Source organism: Symphodus melops, assembly GCF_947650265.1.
Source record: "Symphodus melops genome assembly, chromosome: 2".
NCBI classification, from domain to species: domain Eukaryota; kingdom Metazoa; phylum Chordata; class Actinopteri; order Labriformes; family Labridae; genus Symphodus; species Symphodus melops.
In genome coordinates, this window is record NC_136692.1 from 8,808,654 (window position 1) to 8,829,861 (window position 21,208).

A 21,208-nucleotide genomic window follows, 5' to 3' on the forward strand; every position below is an offset into this window, starting at 1 on the left:
TTAACTTACATGTCTTTATCTTTTATCACACAAAAGCCTTTTTAGGACAAGTGTTGCAAATTAATATCTGCTGTAAACACTATGATACTTGCATGTTTTCACATGTTTTTTTAATCAAATAAAACATAAATAAATAGATTAAAGAAAATGAGTAAAAAAAACGTAATAACCAGTCCTGTGTCACAACTGATACAAAATACATTCTTTATTCATCCATCACTGTAAATACACAAATCAAAGCAAAGTATTGACAGAAAAAAATATATTTCGTGGGATATACATCTTGACACCATTTACACACCATTTACACAAACAGTTTATGAAATGTAATATGTGTGGCTCTCTGTGCCGCTTATAAAACATCCAGTCTGTAATATGAGTCAAAAACTATCTAAGCCTTTCCCCTTCACTTAAACACAACTTTTTTATCATTTGAACTACTTACTTCTGAATATAACTGTGCTTGTCCTACTTCATCCCTCATTATTCTTCTCACCTAGATCATTTCACTGTTTCCTTTAAGATTCATATTTTTGTATTATATGTACATGATATACATTTATTCTTAAATACATTTTCATTGTTTCCAATCTATTTACAATATAAGAGCTTATTGATATTTTTGAATGGGTACAACAGATGTGTAGTTGATGCTCTAAAGACATGAAGACAAATAGATGGTATTGATAATGACTATGAAGGTAACGAGTGGTTGTTTTAAAGATGTTGTCCATGTTTAGGAGAAGGGATCATGCAGTCATATCTGATAAACATGTAAAATAAATGTTGGTTAAAATCACAACTCTCTTCTGTTTCTCTTCCCTTTTTAGGTTTATGAAGTGTTTTGGGTCAATCGCCTTGTGTCCCAATTCCTACTGGAGTTGTAACTGGAAAATAAATTGCACTTCTTGGATCCTGTTCTTGCAATTGTAAAAAGCAGAACCATTCTGGGTGTGGTATCAGAACCACAAAGTCTTCGGCAGAGCTCTACCTCAGTGCAAACTGTTTCAACCCACAAAGTTGTATCACAATAGACTGCAGCTGTATCTGACAGATCAAACAACGTTCCCACAATGGACACAATGCTTTATTTCTCTTCTTGTGGTTAAAAAATCGACCGAGGGGCTAATGCCCCAGATGAAACTCATCACTCTGATCTAAATGTTCTTTCATTCTTTGGTTTAAGAGGATTTCTTGAAGTCTCAGGATGATGCTGCAGTACACAAGTCCAGCTCCAGAGTAAACTGTATACACAATTAGTCGCTCGTATAATATAGCTGGATATGTGATACGTCTGGACATTGTTACTTGTTGTAAATGTCTTGCATAACAACAGCTAAATTCTTCAACACTTACTACAAACAACATGAAGAGTGAGATATTGAAATGAGACAAATCAGACAACACATCATGGCAGAAAACAGACCCGGTAATGAAAGACAGGATATAACACAACAGATTGTTACTTTGGAGTTTCTTGAGCAGTAAATAGAAATATGGCTTGTTTGTAAATAGTCTTATTAATATAAGCTATAGCTTGACGAAAGAGTGCTACTTCTATTCCCTCCATCTTGAAAAAAGGTCCACACCTATCACAGCATCTACCCGCTAACTTTAAGCCTCCCTGAATGTCTTGAGATTGTGTAAAGTTCTTTTTTGTATTTGTGAGCAAGCAAACCATAAGGTCATTGACCCTCACACAGCCATGAAGCACGTGCTTGTGTGTGTTTGTATGTTTTTGCATGGATGGACCACTCACAGCAGACACATAAAAGCAATCCTGTTTGCTCGATGCACGCCAAATAGCGAACTTGAACCCACGCAGTCTGTTCTGTCTCTTATTAGTCTCTATCTTTTACTCCTTTCAATACAGCCACAACCCATCCTTTCAAAAAACTTTCCCTGGCAGATGGAGACAGAAGGCTGGACACCGACAGCAGCTGCCTCCACTTCAGATCTTCTGGCACATATGGAGCCTGGACTTGGATGATGAAGTTGCGTCTTTCCACACCTTGCAGGAAAGGCCCTTGGCACAGTCGCAGCGCTGGAAGATTTCCAAGCCGTGAGAGCCTTTCTTCCTCTGCTTGGTACACACCTCGCCTTGCCGCAGCACTGGCTTGCAGATTTTGGTCCAGAAATGGCGGGCACAGCAGTAGCCCTCAGAGCAGTCGGATGAGCGCAGGCAGGGGTCCCCTTCATGCCCTAAAAAAAAAGACAAGAAAGAGTTTTGATCAAGGCTAAACTAGAAGACAATACATCTTCAAACAGTACATCAAGTTGGCATTTCTTGTTAAAACGCCTTAAATAAATAAATCATCATGGGACATTAAAGAGCTGCATTACATTATAAACCATCCAGCATCTCAGACTCTCAGTTATTCAGTGAAATAAAGAAAAGAATATGTTATGGTTCATCAAACTATGTGTTTTTCCATATGGTTAACTTAATGCAAACCATTCTTCAAGTTTCAGTTGACGTAGCATTATGTGCGGCCATTAGAGACAGAAGAAATGCACAAAGAGTTCAACGTAAATCAAGCAAACAATTTGCTAATTCTGTGTATTGACCATATCGACCCATCTGGTCCGAGTCTGATGATCTTGGCAACATGTTAGCTTAACTCCTATGAACTCATAATTTGTATGAATTAGATATGCAGGGTCCCCCCCCCCCCCCCCCCCCAAAAAAAAAAAAAAAAACTAACAACTTCTAAATGTGTGTCACCATTTGCCAAAAGCCACTCACTTTGTCATTTAAAAGTCATCCCAAATGAACGTTTGTTAAATAAAAATGTCCAGTTATGAGCTTGAAGGACTTCTAATAGAGACTGTTCATACATTGCTTCTCAACAAGCAACCTGCATACAGACATCATAAAACATAACCTTTAAGGGGAGGGAGTACGCTTAGTACACGTAAAAGTAAATGGACTTATTTATAGCAATTTTATGCAGTGCTGCTATTTTCACATTGATTTTAGTATTGCTGCCTGCTGTCCTAAGTGTGCATTTAGAGCTGAGTAATTTAAGTACATCATTAAAAGCAGTGCTTTATATAGAAGCCCTAACACTGACTTTAAATCAGGTGACATGAACGCTAAGCAGGGGGCTCTTAAAGTTACTAGCCATAGTGGTGCCAAACCTGCATTCTGTGGTTTTCACTTGTGTATCATATAATGTGCGCTGTCAATGGGAGTGTGTGTATGGCTTTATGTAGGTTCAGAAACAGCACAGGCATTGTGGTTCCTCCTAGCTCCCCATGCTGTGATTTTGGGCCCACAGACACTGACATATGAGCAGAGGGGTAATTATCAAAATAGTTTGTGGACTGGTGTTGACCATGGACTCTGTAGGACATGCAGAATGTGAACAACAGAGATTGAGCTACCCAGACTGGATTCAGAGAGGATGACAGCAGTAAAGTAAAAAGGTGAGTTTTTCTTGCTTAGCAGGCAACTTGTTTTACACATAATTTCAGAGATTTGCCTTCAAACTTTACCTTTAATAGAATGTTTATTATGTGCCTTCCCAGTCTTCCTCCAGTTGTGCTCTTTGGTGGAGAGTTTATTATGCTCCTCCAAAGCTGTGAGGTGAGGCGAGAGCACACTCTCAGAGATGGGAACACAAATATCTGTCGAGAGAAAATGAATAGACAAAAATATGACAGAGAACGAAACTTTATACATTGTCATGAAACTGCACAACAGGTTGTTCAACCTAATTTCTAACTTGGATTGTTAAAAGATAAGATCAATGGGTAAATGACACTGAAGGCAGGCAACTTCATCTGTGCAATTGGTCTATACACAAACGTGCATTCACAAAGTGTTCATTCATGAAATCTTCTGAGTGTGACCATTTATTTCCAACAACTGGTCATATATCTGAATATACCCCTGCAGTACTCTGTAACTGAAACTCTTGTGTGTATATATGGTTACGTACAGTTGCTGCAGCGGTTTCCAGGACAACACATGGCATCTCGATGGCATCGCTTCTTCCTCCTGCGACAGGTGAGGCATCGAGACGGAGCTTGCTGAGGGCTGTGGCAGTAGTTCCCCACACTGCACTCCTTATCATTGCTGCACGGATACACCTGCTAAGAAAAAAGATGCATTGACTCAATATGTGAAATGATACCAAGCAGATTCGTAAAGATCTTACATTGCACAAACACACATTTGTCTTAACAAAGGAGAGTTCAAAGTATGCTTTAAGCTCTATCAGGCTTATAGGTTATTCGAATAAACAACACATTTCAGTGATGTCCTTGGGTAAGATTTACTTTGCGTAGATATGGCGGAGTCTGAAAAGTGCAGCACAGACATGATCATTGTCAACTCTTCTGTCAGATCAAGCACTAAAGAGCACTGTTAGTGCAAAGTGGTTGTGTTTGCGATGCCATTTAACTCAGATAAGTCAGAGACGCATTTTCCAAGGAGCACTCATGGTTTAATTTTTTCTGGCTATACTCTCAAATAATGGATTTTCTTCTGTGGTGAACCAATATGATTTCCCCTCCCATATTAAATTGGTTAAATTCAGCATTTTTTTAATGGTGGTAATTTTGTATCTCCCACACAGGAACACAGGCTGTAAAAATATAATATCCCTGCCGAGACCTCACACAATGAATCGTTCTAATTCCATCCAATAGACCACATTTGCACCATGCACCTGAGGTTGCAAAATTGAAATTGTAGCAGTTAACAAGCCAAATAAAACCCATGTTATGTTCAGGGTAGAAAGCTTTGATGTTGGGATATTGTTTAATAGTTTAACCTTTGTGCCAACTTCAGTTTGCCCAAAAAACATGATCTGAGGAGGACTTCACTGATGTCAACCTTCAATACAATATAATGTGTGCAAATTGTATTTGCGTGCTTCTAATTTTAATCACTGCCCCAGAAATGTATATTTTATCAAAAGGTCAAGAGCCAGGCCCTATACTAATAAACTCATTTTAACAGTTTTGGAGCAACATTATTATTCATTCTGGTGGTTAAAATTCTAGCAACATGTACAGATTTAAAACCCCTGCAGAGAAGCCAAAACTCGGGCTAGATACCATTGGGGTTACACGGAAAATAGTTTTGCTTGTTTTGAATGAAATAATCGGTTCATCAGCACCCAACGTGATGCAGGGAACAACAAGTGCCACTGCTGTGTGACACATTTTCTCAGGTACCAGACAATAGAGCAATTACAATTTCTTGCCATACAAAAACACCTTAGTTTACGTTTAATAGTTCAGAAGCTCCATAAATGTATAGACATACTTCAAGGGAAAATGATGGTCAGTGTTGCATTGGTTTTGCTTTAGTACTTCTTCTTTTACCCCATAAAGGTTGGGACATTTTGTCCTTTCGTCCAGCAAGGCACATCTAGAACCAGAATCTTTTCCAGAAGTGGACTAAATGACTATTCGAGAAAAACCACCACCTTAACAAACATGACATCCTCAGTCCAAAGCAGTGAGAACACAATTAAGTTGAAGTTTACTTTTTCCATAACAAGTGTGTGCAGCAATGGGAAGTTTTACTGGAAACGCTGTCCTGATCTAATTCCTTACACATGCAGTTCCTGCCGCTGTTAGACTTGGAGCAGGAGCAAAGAAGTTCTACATAGATTGTTTCTCGCAATCAAATGAGCTCCTCTGACATATGAAATAATGTCACAAATGTGCACAGACCTCATCAAGAGAGAAAGGGGCATATTAAACATCTGCAGGAAAGCATCAGTATTCCATCAAAAGTCCACATCCCCTGGGCAAGACTCCACAAAGGTCAGACCAGTGTTTCTCCAATTCGACACATCTTTATCTTGTTTGAAGCCCTTTAGTTGAATATTGGATATTGCTGTTAAAACATGGCACAACACAACACCTCTTCAAATATGTATGGAAAACAAGCAGGATATGAATTGTGACTCAGTAAATTATGTCCAGTGAAGACTGACATAAGATCAACATGTTTGGCTGGCACTCCACCACCCGCACCACAACCACATTGAGCTGGCAGTGCACTGACAGATCGGATTTAGTGCGGCTTACCACTGACAAACAAGGAACAATAAACATTCAAACGAACAAGAAAGAGATTTAAAACAGAATAAAACCATTATAGCCATAATAAATAGCAAACTCCATTTGGGGTACAAAGGTTAGCTGAGATGAGCTTCCATGCCCTCGAGAACAGGCGAATATGAATGTACGGCACATGTTAAAGTCAACTTCCAACAGCATCGGTATTTCAGCACATTAGAAATTGTTACTTGATGTTCTGGTGCTTCAGAAAGAGAACAAGATTCGACATGTTGGACTCATGCCACGCAGACATTCTCAGGCTGGAAACACATGGAGGCAATGATACACACGTAGAAAAATGAGCAGGAATATTAAACTGAATACTCATTAATCATCATGACAGAGGCCCACAATACAGATGCTTAATGTGTTGATGAAAGTAACAAAGCCCTGATGTCTGATGGATTCTAAATATTCCTTCACTTCTACTGTATTCCCTAAATATTCAAAGGCTTTATTTCAAAGGGAAACCCGAGGAATTTTACACAAGAAGATTAGTTTACTTTTCATATGACAAAAAACACAGAAATCTGAAAAAATAACCACAGTAATGACAGCAGTGTTATCTTTTCCAAAACATATCCCCCCCATTTTTGTTAGCAGGTTAGAGTCCAGTGAAATATGAAGCTACATTATTTTTCAATCTGATTCTTGCATGATTCCTTACCTTTCAAAAACAACATAATAGTGGTAGCCAATGACATTGTAGTCACTTTAGCCATTAGACCTATCTTTCTTACTATAATACTCCATTATAGAGTAGTAGTAGTAGTAGTAATATAATTATTTTAGAGTTAGATGGCATGCGCTGCGACTGTGCCAAGGGCCTTTCCAAGGTTCCCTTACAAATTGACACCTATTTGTTCTATAAAAGTAAAAAAAAAATAATATATATATATATATATATATATATATATATATATATTGACAACAGTTAAGCATTAATGTAAAGAAAAGAATAAAAAGCTAACCTGGAGCAAAAATAAGTCAAACACAAAGCTCTCTCTAAATCCATCGGTTTTCTGTTTCAACATGTTTATGATATTGCTTGACTATTACATACAAGGTATACCGTCTGAGTTTGAATTGGAGCAGCTGATTTTTCTTATATAGTATGTAAAGATGTCAAACTCCCACCAGGTCAACATGCTCAACTAAGCTTATTGCTTTCCAGCTCCACCTCTGTTTTGATCAAGCAGACGTTATAAGAGTAACGATGTTCTCATCTTGCACCCACCAAGAAAGTGAGTGTTACTTAATGGCTTTTCAAGATCTTTTAATCACGTATTACAGTCCTCAGTTGATGGAGTTTGCTCCTCTGAGAGAGACAATCAGAATTTTTGGCAAACTACTCGTCCAAAGATGAAATTTCAACCTCATCGAGGGTTTTCTGAGCATATAGTGAGAAACCATAACCATCGCCATGGACAATTGGTATAATCATGGTTGAGGAGGAAAATATGCTGGAAATATGGTTTCAAGTTCAAGAAAGTGCCCGCCCCCCCCCTCCTGCTATGAAATATGTGCTGTTATCTAAACATGAAGACAAATGAGTCCAGCCACTTCTTGTAGTCCGTCATTCTACCTCCTCTGATTCCTATTTGGCTCTCTGGATAGAAGTCCTGGATCAATTACTGTGACAAGTGAATAAAGGAAGGGGTAGAAAGAAAAGAAGAGGACCAGGCCTCACCTCTTCCATCATGGTTCAAACTATGAGGCAGCCCTTTGAAACCCAATGATACAAGCCCGACCCTTAAATCTCAGCAGATAATCTCGGCTTATCTTGTCATGTTTTAAAACGCCTCTCTCAAAGCTTCTGAGGGATGATGCTTCATTTGGATGCATCTCATTCATCTCACATCTTTTATTTCTGTTGCTCCCTTATTTTTCCCTAGACGCCCTTCACACATAAAAGCCCTGCCTCGGATCCTACGCAGGAAGTGGGTTGAGGAGCGTGTCCTCCGCAGCCTCTCTTGGTATGCTGGTGAGACGATAAAGGAAGAGACAGACAGAGCCATAAGGGAAGCCCCCGGCCCTGTCTCGTGCGACTCTCGTGCTGGTAACAAGTCTCGGCTTTGAAGAGGAACTTTAAATGTGCGGGAGCAACAATCTCCAAGGGATTTACTGCAGGATATACAGGGCTTTGAACCCTCCACCCCCAGACTTTGGGTCCCTTATTTACCTCTGAGGACTCATTCCAATGTGCTGATATAACTCATTGGAAGTAACCTGTAATCCGTAAAAATAATACAAGATATGCCTTTTCTGCTTCGCTCTAATACACCAACTGAGTAATAGAAAGACTTCATACAAACCATTCATCCCTTGTTGTTGTTCAGGATGGAAGTGTGACAAGTCTGACCAAAGCTCATTCAAAGGACTTATTTTGTCTCTTGATTGTACTTGACCTTCAGTTCTCAGGCACATAACCTGAAACCATGAATGGTGTTAATGAGCGGCAGAGGCCTTAAGGAGTCAAATAAACGATGTCACTCCATAAACAAACTTCATATGCCCTGAAAGCACAGACAGCCAGTATCAGATAACATAGGGATGGCTGTGCAAAAGTGACTCGTACAAACCATGTCTTCAAACACTGCTTGGCGTCTTTCATCACTCAAAACACATGTGTTTATGGGCACAACCCTTTGAGTGCGAGAACCCAGAGTTTCCAAAAACTAGGCCCTTCTTAAGTTAAGTATACACTGTGAGTTGATGTTATTCATCAGACACGAGGAGAGAAACATGGCTGCTCTCTGCAAAGACTTTCAAAGAATAAGGGGAAAGCTCTAAGGGTAATCTAGGAGGCGTAATCCTGAGAGGTGCAAGGGGTCTCCTCTCTCATTAACAGATCCAATTACAGTGAAGGAAGTGGCTTCAGGAGGCCCCTAATGGCTACAGCACAGGGCCCTCACAGCGCCCAAGGGACCCACTGGCTGGAGAGGCCACAGGACAAGGAAGCGAAGCATGAGTTAAGCTGAGTGCTAACAAGCGCTCACACCTCTCTCAGCCTTTTCTCTCTCTTTCTCAGCTCATTAGGATCACTAAACAGTCATTTTCGGTCAGACAGGGGGTAGGTAGGGAGCAGAAAGAATGAGAGAATGGACATGGCTCCACTTTTATAGGCCTCGTAATCTTTGTCTCGAATTAAATTAAGCAACTTGTTAAGGCTGACCGACTGTCAGTGGCAGTTTTACGGACACGTACTGCATGAATGCCAGCTAGGCTGTAGGTTCCCTTTCAGGAACTGTCCCCGCAGCTATCATACCAACGAGCCACCCAAAGTGGCAGCTTAAATTTTGGTTTCGTTGGTTTAAGTCTGGTTGTATTGACGTCAAATAGTTGAGACAACAGAAGTACACTCCGCAGGTTTTTATCAAGTGAAAACCAATGATCACACACCTTTTTCACAAGAGTCTTAAAAGGCACTCATACATACGCTTCCATAGATGTGATTGATATCGGACCGAGCTGCACCTGGGCCTTGTGAGCCTCACAATAATACAGTTTTGTGACTCATCAAGTGGACACATGAACTTAAACATCAGGTTCCTCAAGAGGGCCTGTAAATAGCATCTCAATCCACAAAAAAGCTTAGTAGCACTGCTGCTCCTGGGCTTCTTCAGCAGTATCCTCAAACAATCATTGTATGCTAACTGCAGTTTGCGCATGGTCTCCTTTTTGTAGTTGACCCATAATGGGGCTGAATACATAGGGGTGCAGTAAGCACGGAACAAGTTCACTTTTACATCATCAGAGCAGTAATGGAATTTCCTTACTAACGTGTTCGCTTGGACATACAACATTCGTCTTTGCCTGTACATGTCAGCATCATCTTCCAAACTTGTCAGTAATGATGTGCCCATGATATTTTGTACAGTTGGATACACAGATGCATTGCCCTGACAGGTAAAACATATTGTGATACGTTACAATATCTGATGAACTAAAAAATACAAAATGCCCATTTAAAGTTAAAGTGCAGGATCGATGCATCTATTGACATGAATCTGATGTCAGTTTCACCTCCTATCCCAGTTCATTCTTTAATTTCTTTCCCTGCTGTCATACATTATCCTGCTCTCACCTTCTTTTGTCCCGCTGTGAACTTCTGCTTTGGCCAATCATCTCTTTTCATGTTATCCTCATCTCATTCATTCATGAGCGCCATTGTGGTGGTGGATATCTGGTTTGAACAGCTTTTATATATATAAAAGTTATATATACACATACATACATACACACACACACACACACACACACACACACACACACATATATAAATATATATATATATATATGAGTTCATAACTGTATCACAGAAGTTACAATGACAGTACGTTGCCCTATCTATTTTTGTCTTACCCCTAACTGATGTAGCCCTTCATGCCAAAGGACACAAGGGCCGGAAATAAGCACACAGTAAGCTGCTAGATACTTCTCATAAGGAACGGTTTTGAGCAGAGTTTTTTTTTTAATCTGATGGATAAAACAACAAATTACATCCTTGTTCTCTGCTCTACAGGGCATCTGGACTCCTTTACTCAATAATTTGCTGAATTCAAAACAAGCCAATGAGCGCATTGTAAGAAATGTGTTGTAATTTTCTTTACCAATTTTCTTTTCAACCCCCCCCCCCCAAAAAAAAAAAAAATTGCCTCACTTGCTGACAAAAGGTTTTCAAGTCTTTTTGTTGGACGAGAACAAAGTTAATAAAAATACTCATTGTGAATAATGGACACTTTCACACTCAGATAGCTGGCAAGTTCATATTCGCTCACATCCTGAACTCACTGTAAATCCCTTAGGGGTGTAGAAATCTACCAGCTATTCTTCACCAACTGTAACACTCTTAACAACATGACAACTCCAACATAAATCTACTTGTAGGATATCAGTGCTGAAGTTTCCTCACGTTTTCCTGCCTGAGGTGATGTGTGCCCATTTTCCAAACTTACACCAAAGCCTTAATCAGCAGACGAAGTATTTTTGCTGCTGACTGTGAACAATTATGGAAGGAAAATTAGTCAGTAATCAGCTGTTTAAATGATTTTTTGGTATGTATTCTAATCAAGACGTCTATGTTTGAAAAGTTGCAGTTTTAAACCCTCTGTAATTAGTCACATAACGTAACATGTGCCACACTTTGCCCTTCCAACCTCATGAAGAGAGATTTATTATCTTTGATTTATTCTGCTCATAAAAGGCCACTGTTTGATGAGATGCAGAAGGTCAGTTCAGTTAGTTTGCCAGCCTCAAGCCACATATCTGGCCAAGGCTGAGCTGCGGCTGATACTTTACAACTCTGGAAAACCTCTTGGCAGCCAGGAGATCACACACAAACACATACTGTACAAACACAGGCACTCACACACAGATATATTTGTACTCCTTCTGCCATGAACACTATTAACCATACTCATTTGGTCACACATGTACAATATACCATGACATTTTCCTTTTGTGACAATGTGGTGGTCTATGCACACTCATATTGTTTCCCCTCAGTCCACCCGTCCAAACCGCTTCACATTATTGCGATGGCAGAGATGTAAGCAGGCGTTCAAATTGAGGTCTGGCAGGGTTGCCTGAGGTTGGATCTACACACTCCGCAGAGGAGAGAAAGTGGCTTTTCCATAATTTCTCCTGTCTGAGCTGGATGTCAAAGCACCACTCTCAGCATTCAACGCTTCACAGATATCCAACACTATCACTACTGCAAGTGATATAACAGACAGCATAGCATGCCAAATGTAAACACAAGCAAGCATCAAATCTGGAAGGTGCTGCCATCAAGGACAGAAAGTTCTTCAAAAGGCAGGAGAAGAGAAATCAGGCGTTGCAAAGAGCTGATAAAGAGGCTGACTGCTGTGAGGGACTTGACTGAGAAGTGGCAGTGCCATCTGCTGCTCAAAACAATACTGTCAGAGGTCATTAGATACCCTGAGCTTGACACAATCAGAATATTAAATAAGATATGTTCTTTTACAGAAAATTACACCATGTTCACTTTTGTGTTTTACTAATATACCATATTTCTTATACAGGGAATAATAAATCCTTTAAATCATCTTCAAAAGGAAATCATGAAATTGAATGTAATGCTAAGTTATTTTGATATAAAGAGATCCTTGAAATTACACAATAAAAGTCGGAGTTGAATTCCTGACTCCTTTCCCTTGCCTTACCTGCCAAATCTGTAATATTTCTGATCCCACGTTCGCAGACAAACTACAGTAATGTGGCACTTTGTTGAAACAGCAGGAATTGATAAGTTTTTGAGTGGGTATTAAGTGGTCGGTAAGAGTATCCCTCAGAGGCCCCACAGCAAGAATCTCATAATCCCAGCAAGCGTCTGGACCACTTTAATGACATTAAGACCCAGACAGAAAATTACCCCAAGTGTTAACTTTTCTCACTTTTCTGCTTGCGTTAATGATTTATGAGGAAGTTCGCTGAACCCGGCGGTGGCGTCAGGTCTGAGAGGCAATTAGGGTTTATGAGGGGTCCAATCCCTGCAATTTCCAATAACGATTCACACGTGAACTAGCGTTTTTTTTTAAGGCGTTTGTGGTTATTTTACTTATGCAGCGCATGAGTCCACGTTCTGCGAAATTAAGATTTAACAACACACTTGATTGCATTTAAATAAAAAAATACTCGTTTATATTCATCAAAACACGTTAACACTCAAGGAAATCGTTAAATTTCATTGGCCACTAATAATAAATTATTCCACTGCTTTTTATCCATGAAACCAAAATCAATCTGTGCGTAAATGTATAGCCACAATCATTACCACCTCCGATTAATAAAACAAAACAAAAAGACTTACCTTTGCGAGGATGTTGTACTTCTTGGTGATCCCGCTGTGACCGGTGTCAGAGTCGTTTGTAGCGGGTGTAGGTGTCTCTTCCAGCAGAGCTGGCTTGATGGAGTTCACTTTAGGGCTCGCGTCTGATCCTTGGGATGTCCCCGTCTTTAGTGTGGCGACGAGAAACATCACAACACAGCATCTATTCCAAGTTGAAAAGAGCATCCTTGTATAGTTAGAAAAAAAAAAGAAAAGGAAAAAAAAAACAACTACTTGATAAACTTTGTGCTGCAAAAATTACGACGTTTCTAAAGAGACGTGTGCGCCCTGTCAATGTCCATGCGCGACGCTTGCCCGACTGCAACAGAGACAGAGAGTGTGTGATAAAGCCAAGGTTTTGTTCCTGAAAATCAGATATTTACAAGAATGACTGCCATCTACGCAGTAATCTGAAAAAACACAAGCAGCCCAGTGTGGGGAGGGAACAATGAAGAAGAGAATCTGTTAAAATGCTGATGCTCTGAGGCACAGAGATAAAGTTGACACGAGGTTTCCACCCTGTCTCTGTCTGGATGTGAGTGAGCACTTCAGTCCTGCAGCCGGCTGTTTTATGATCTCTGATACTTTCTTTTTATAAAATTCTAATGAGTTGGTTCCTCCGCCCCTATCCTCCACTGACAAAGAATGAAACTGATCTGTGTGCGCCACTGCTGCTCGCGAATTGTCGTCTGGACACCGGCACCAGCAGCCCCGTTGGGAGAAAGCTATATAATTATACTCTGAGTGTTTTAACTGGGCGCTTGACCCTTTCTCATGCGAAGCGGTTGGACGCAGGAAAAAGAGAGAAAGAGTCAGGGTTAGCCTGCTCTGAAGAGGGTTTGTAGACAAGGCTATGTGGAACTTTTTTTTTTTTAATGAATCTGTGTTTCTGGGCACGTCTCACCTAATGTTAAATCTATAACCGGCTATCCTCATTTAGACAGAAAACTCTTTATGTCAATACCCTGGTAGTATAGATGGCGAATATGACATGTAAATCAGCTGAGGTGTTTCAGTGTCCTAACCAACATTCCCAAATAACATGGAATAAGAAACTACCTGATTTGTTTACCTGCTCTGTGGGACAGGCGTCCCTCATTGTGCAAAGATGACCACTGTGATAAAGTTAGTGATAACAGAATTATAGAGGCTCCTTTGTTTGATGTTTTGTTTGAAGGTTTAATCAGGATAAGTTATATTCATGTTGTCTAGATCATACATGTCAGGGGACAATGTGCTCTTTCAGCTGCAGGCAGGTAAAGAGATAATGGGAGAATCATGTAGAAACAAAGACAACTTCTGCTTGAATATAATGCATTTTAACTTACAATTCCTATGAATAAATTTGTGTAGTGTTATAGAAGAACACAAACCATGATGCATTTAAATTGTGCACAAAATGTGTAGTCTTAATGTAAGACTTTAATAATAAAATAATTAGCTCTTTGACTCTTCATAATGTTCCTTCACACGAGTCGGTATCTATTGAAAGCTGGAAGCTCGTCGGGGCTGGGATGAAAACAGTACACCGGTAAAGGCTTCTGACCTCAAAGGCGATCCATCACAGGCTCCAATTCAAAGTGTCAAGTTCTTTTGTTTGAGACAATGGACAAACCAACTGAACTGGGGAGTGGGAGGAAGTATTGGACTTGTTTGATGTAACTGTAGATGCTCAGCGGTGATACTATTTTAGCCACCTTTGTCACCTGAGTGCACAGTGATTTACTTTGAAAGACTGTCGTCAGACAGGTGTTCAGCACAATAATACATTTCAAAGAATCGTCCATTTTCACAGGAAAAGTTATTCCCTGAACATTAAGAAAAAAGAACGATAGTCCATAAAATAAACCAGAGCTTTTTGTAACTTGCTCTTTGGGATAAATGGAAGCTTATGATGAAATATCCAAACAAAACAAGAAGCAATTCCTCATAGAAAACCATTTGATTTATTCCATAAAACCCTGTGTGACTCCCAGCTGGACTCTAGTGCCTTCAACGCTGCTGATTAAAGGATTGAAAAGTCCCTGAGAAGTAGCTCAAATTGGACCAGAGGACCAGAGCAGGCCTGGTTTAGAGTATCTATGGCATTTACTTAATCACTGTGAAACACACATGCAGGAAAAAAAAAGTCACTTAAAATGACATATTGATGAAACCGTGGAGGACAAAAAGCAGCATGTTGATGCCCTGCTGCTGATAAGCGTGAAGACATCCAGAGGAAACACATTTGATGAGATGTGACAAGCCTTGAGTAACGGTGATAAAGCATCCCAGTGGAGAAAAGGTAATGGGAATTATTTGGACATTCTTGTGTATTGGGCAAAGGCTGTTGTGTTGTGTCTGTTGTGTCTCTGTATGCTGAGGTTGTAGAAAGAAAAAAAACCCATTGCAAGTACACTTCTGCTGCTTTTAGAATGTTTCCAGCCTCATGGCTTAAAAAATAGAGCTATAAGAATGTCACCAAGTAGTGTGAGAAAAAAAAAAAGGCAGGAAACAGCCTCTTCACAAAAGTACAGAAACGAACACCTGGGCCAGAATCTGTGATTGTGGTCTTGGCTCATATAGTTGGAAAGAGTTTATTGTTGCATTATCTTGTTCTTATATGTTATCATCACTGCAGCCTCCACACATTTATCACATTCTGACCCCTATTTTGCAGCATTAACCCTCTGACAACATAAACCTCTGCCGAGTCTTATACGGAAAAAAAAAATCTGAACCATATGTGTATTATATCGGAAAAGACATCAATATCACTGGACAATGGAGAGAAAGCTGTGCTGATGTGAAATCTGTTTGGAGTGATGATTGAGGCGGTATCATAGCAGGTAGATTCCTCTGACGCTGCCGGAAAACTCTGGCATCACATGCAGGTGAATCATAACTGGAAAAGGTCCTCTTTAGTGGAATAGCAGTTGTGCGAATGCTCACAGAGGCAGTCATGAGACACAGGTGGTCATCTGCCAGGCGCCACAGTGTTGGTGTCTTGCTGACGTGGCAGAAGGTTTGGGACTAGTACTTTAAATACATTTTCAGGAAGGGCAAAGTCTTAGTGGGCCTAGATTCTGGTTAGACTTTATAGTGTAAACGACTTTTCTTTTTTTCTTCTTTTTTTTTGCGTAGAATTTTAAACTGATTCGACAAGTGATCTCCTCATATTTTGCCTTTGTTAAAACATCTTTCCTTGTGATTTTTTTTTTGAGCCAACAATGATTGATTGATCCCCAGACAATTATTACTCTCACTTTCATTAACCCTGTCTCCAGATTCATGATGCAAAGCAAGCGTTGCTATACCTTACAGTATGTAAAGTAACCAACTAAGCACTGATTCGACTGAAGAAAAGTTAGCATCTATGTGGTGACTATAGTGAAGCATTTTAACTCAACAGAGGTACAAGTATGTGCAAATGGAGTACTGCTTGTTGACATGGGCTATACAATTAATTTCAATTTGATGTCACAATACAAGGATAGTGCAACAAACACATCACCCAGTTTTAAATGTATCACCATAAAGATAAAATATTTGATATAAACAAACAAATCTCTCTGAGTCAGCATATTTTACCTGTTGGATGGAGGCCTTTGTATAATGGCCATGCTTTTACACCATTTGGATGCTGTCAGAAAGAGCTTAAGCTAGCCATCAGTTGTCCTCAGGAGGGACATGACCGATACACAGAGTTTGTGTAATACATTCAAAAGATAAGCAGATAAGACATTCAGAATTGTAAATTACATTTTAATTATTTATCACACTTTTTGTCGTTTTTGAAATACTGAACCATGTTAAAGCACATTGCATATGTTCCTCATGTCATGCTAACACATTAAAAAATACATTCACCTTCACAACTCGATAAAATGCTTCATTATTTTTGTAAATTAGTTTTTGTACTGCTATCAAGCGGCAAGGAAATGTTGATTTAATGTAAAACCCAATTAGACTTTGTAAGTTTTTATTTTGGAGATGGGAATGAAATACATGACATTTTCTGATAAAAGTGGATGTTTTTTAAATGAATAATTAAAAACTTTTATCAAAACTCAAGCTTTCTGAATTTATCTACTTGTGAGTTCATGGATTAAAAAAAAATCATTGCGACGTTTTCATTTCAAAAACAGTCCAGACAGAACCACATGAGGACTCATCTGATGATGAAGACACTCATCTCTGAAGTTTTTCCAAAGTTTTCTGAGTCGCCTGATAGCTCAAATGACTAATCTCTACGTAAAAAAATATTGGATTTTAACATCGAGGCAGTCAAGCTATGTGATCATCTCCCAAACGTTGTGTCTTCCATTCCACTGATGATCCTTTTGTCCACACATACAAATTTGCAGCTGGAGAAATGGCCACTATATTCAACATTTTTATTGTATGTTTATCGTCTTCTACTCCAATTGTATTGCTCACATAGCTTTCTAAATCAAGTCAATGTAGCCCCTCTGCAAGGCAGAGCAAAAACAGTTGATTTCAGACCCATGAAACATTCAGAGCACACGTTTAAAACATGTGTACGTACAAATAATGGACTACATGAGGGAACTATGTTGAGTTCTTCCTACACAACATATTTGACTTATAAATAGATTCAAGTCATTTATTCATCTCAACCACATCTATGTTTCTATTAAGTTCACTTCACTATTTAAAATTCAATTAGCATGTGTGACAGTTCTATGACAGCATGTATAAAATTAAATTAGAGATGAATGTTGCACGGCAGTTTGAAGTCCCAATTTCAGATTAGAATTCTTGGGGTTAAAGTGCTTGTGGGCTGACGTTTTCCTGTAACTGACGACAGTGTAAACCAGTTACACTGTGGCACAGACAGACTGTTTCTTATTAATGGATCACACAGTCCGGTTTCACCCTCCTGGTTGACCACCCGCAGCCACGCATCAGCACAACACACAAGACAGCCCACCCTGAGTCTGCCTTTGATTCGGGTTGTTCAGAAATGTGGGTGTTTATGTTCTATGCAGAACGGGGTTCCCCACAGTTGGGACCCAGCAACATGTTCGTAAATCACGCTGTTAGTGCGGTGGAGCTCAGTGAAAGGCTCTCTTGCAGACTTTGATGTGACTCACACAGAACATGCATATGGACTACACCCATGCAAGATGATAAACAAATGATCCAAGAGTCTGTCTGTCATTCCCGTCTTTAGTAGATCAGTACCTCTGTGGTCCGCAGATGTGAGCTGGCGGCCTAATGACGCGGCTCATGAGGCAGGTGGCTAACCATAAATGCGTTGGGCCAAGAAGAAGCAGGTCCAGTTCCAGAAAATGAGGCATTTGGACGTCACAAGAAAAACACATTTGTTGGGAGTTGTTTTGATTTTAAATGAAGATGACTGTTCTTAATTTTATTACCAACATCTTTCAGGATGACATGGATGATGGATTATCTGGAAATTTCTTTTAATTGGTTTCCAAACAGGATTTGTGTTATTTTTTCCCTCAACAAAATCTTTGATAAGGACTAGATGAGTACATATCTGGAACGCTGCATTACAACACTTCCCAAATCAACCAAAATAAACATCCTTTGCATATGTTAATGATAAAAGGTTAGCTTTATAACAGATACAAGGCCAGAAATTAAGAAATTGGGATCAAAGGGTCTTGTTTAACCTTGAATGTAGGAAGAGACAAACATGACTTTTATTGGAAACAGTTTGCCACCAAAAAAGTGATGACTACTAATTTATCACTGAAACCCCTAGTTTAAATCCACTCTCATGATACGTGTGAACATTTCATCGTATTTAAGACAAACACTTTTCGAAACGTTAAAAACTTCGAACACCCTACATATCAGAATCTTAATGCATGTACAGTTTTGAAGCTCAACTTAAAATATTATCTTGTATACCTAGCTCACACAAATCACTCTCTATTTTTTTCAAGGTAAGACTTTTCCCCTGCACTTAGGTTTCAGGTGAAATATAGCTATGGGGTAACACAACAGTTAAATACTGTGACATACACTGACTGTAGCGATGTCAAGCAAACCTAAACTTTTTTAGAGTACATACATGCCAGTATTGTAGACTTTTCATACTAAAGATGACATTCTCAGTGAGATCCACAGAAAAGTGAAACTCATTTCGCACCCATATCAGAAACTCCACAAGCTTCATTGTTTTAAAATTAAAATGAAATTATGGCATAAGGCAAACCTATCGTGTGAAACCTTTCAGTAATCTACCTTGAAGAGAATGTAATGTAGTGAAATTAGGTGTACATACTTTGTGAAGGTAATTATTGAGTCATCAGCCTAGTGCAAATTCTAAAAAAAGGAATCTTTGCCATCTGTGTGGAATAATTATTTAGTGAAGGAAAGTAATTTCCTTCACTGATTTCATTCAAGACTTAACACAATTTAGAGAACCTCTAGAGGTTCACTCCTGTAGCTCATGATGTTTTAAAACCACCAAATTAACCTTTCCTGAAGTTTAATCACCTATTGTTCTGTGCAGCACGAAGTCTCCTGCTGCTCTGATCTTGGCCATTAACATTGTCACTTTAATCAAAAGTCCAAACGCACATTCCAGTAAGATGAACTGGAGGTTGTGTTGAGCTGTGGGCATGACTCTGTTTCAAGGAGGACATGTTGCAAGGCAGATAATTGTCCCTATCCTCTCATTTCCCAGGAAGATGGATTAGGCCATTTCCGAAGAGTCTGGCCTTCAGTTCGGAACATGAATGAACCCTGTTTCTGCCTTTTACTGACTCAGATTATTTAATCGATAACAGTGACCCCTCTCTGGCGGAATGCTGACCACATGAAAGATGTCAGAGTTTTTGGTAATCAAGGGCCCAGAAGGCCATTCCTGCCTCTAAATCACACGATGGCCTCTTTGCCTTGGGCTGTCTGAATGTGACACACAGAGGCGCACTGTCACTGCTGCTCCTGTTATTTGAAGTCTTCTCTCAGAATGTGGCTGCCTATCCTCCTGAAGTTTCACTGTAGACAATTGATAAGAGAGAAAAGGCTGCTTTCACGTACCATCGTGATGTGTCATGGGCAATACTTGTGATTTATACCAAAAGCACAGGTATCACACTGTACAAATACATGCATACTTTACAGTATCACTCGGGAGGAGGGAGGGCTAAATTTAGTTGTCTATGCTGAGGTTGACATATTTGAGAAGAAAATCTCAGGCTGTGGTTCAGACTAGTATGAATCATGAATAACAGGCACCAGGTACGTGTTCAGCTTAGCTGTGTGCACCGAGGAGAAAGTCTGGCAGCCTGTGGCTAACTCTCCAAATGAGATTTATGATGTGAGAGACCAATATAGGCTATAAATACCATGTTCTCATGATAAACTGTGATTTTCCAAATATTCCACTGAATCAATATGGTAAACCAGAAAATTAGATAATACCATGTGTGGGACTTTAATCGCATACTTTGAGCCAAGCTCTGCATGGACAGCAAAGATAAATGTACACTTAATTATTCCTGCTGAGATCCACATGAGGGGTGTTGATTAGTTTTGACAGTAATAGGGTTTTAATTGAAGCCAGCCCTGGCCAAACGTATGTGAGCCTGGTGGTATATATGCCAAGTCTGCTTCTAGCACACATGTTCAGTTTCACCCTAAAGTGCTGCTTAAAATTGTCTGCAGAAATTACAACAACATACAATTTTTGGTCTGCAAGATTTGCAGACTTGTCTGTGTTCATCCATTAACAGTGTTTTATGGCAGGTTGCAATTGGGTTTCTGGAGCACTGGGCAGTAGAGGGTGTGAATGCCAGGCTGCTGGAAGAGCCATCAGTGTAGGCAGCCATGTGACAACAACTACCTTTTGGAGTTTACAGTACTGTCATAGCAAGTCTATTCAGTTCTGTAGGTGACCACTGTTAGACCCCAGGAAGGCCTCTCGACCCATAGTTGACGAGTGTTGCATTGGGCAGGCCAGTTGCAGGCCACTCTGCTCAGGCCAGATTGCCTACGTTCACAATTCCAACATAATGGACTGAAGATCTGACTGAGAAATAGGTCCAGGACAGACAGTGTGACTGAAATATTCATGTTCTTAAACACAAAAAAAATAATGCAATTAGCATTCTCCAGTGTAGTCAATGCCTCAAATATTTTTGAACCCTGATCCAAGCCTAACCCTGAATCTGAAAGTTCACATCATCCTAAAATTCATCCAATAGCGCCATTTAATAAATGTCCAAGTGCATGGGCGTTATTTGGGCTCACCTGACTCTGAGCTCTCTGCTGGCTTTAATCTGACTTCTG

At 39.7% G+C, this 21,208-nt stretch overlaps 1 protein-coding gene across 2 annotated transcripts; it reads right to left on the reverse strand.

Annotated features, from left to right (window-relative positions):
- Positions 1-216: 216 nt before the first annotated feature.
- Positions 217-13,469, reverse strand: dkk2 (dickkopf WNT signaling pathway inhibitor 2). 2 transcript variants are annotated; one of them, XM_079337983.1, is made up of 4 exons: positions 12,920-13,469; positions 3,945-4,095; positions 3,499-3,630; positions 217-2,202 (listed from the first exon to the last, which is right to left on the reverse strand). In XM_079337983.1, exons 1-4 carry the CDS (start codon positions 13,121-13,123, stop codon positions 1,952-1,954), a joined length of 738 nt encoding a protein of 245 aa, XP_079194109.1. In that variant the 5' UTR covers positions 13,124-13,469; the 3' UTR covers positions 217-1,951. The 2 variants fall into 2 exon arrangements, with proteins under 2 accessions (XP_079194109.1, XP_079194108.1); XM_079337982.1 differs by having other exon boundaries at positions 3,945-4,098.
- Positions 13,470-21,208: the final 7,739 nt, after the last annotated feature.

Coding starts and splice junctions, on each gene's coding strand:
- dkk2 (XM_079337982.1), bottom strand. CDS start 13,123: ATGCTCTTTTCAACTTGGAATAGATGCTGTGTTGTGATGTTTCTCGTC. Junction 4,099..12,919: donor AGTACAACATCCTCGCAAAG/GTAAGTCTTTTT, acceptor CTTTTTTCTTAG/CAGGTGTATCCGTGCAGCAA. Junction 3,631..3,944: donor TGGAAACCGCTGCAGCAACT/GTACGTAACCAT, acceptor TTCTCTCGACAG/ATATTTGTGTTCCCATCTCT.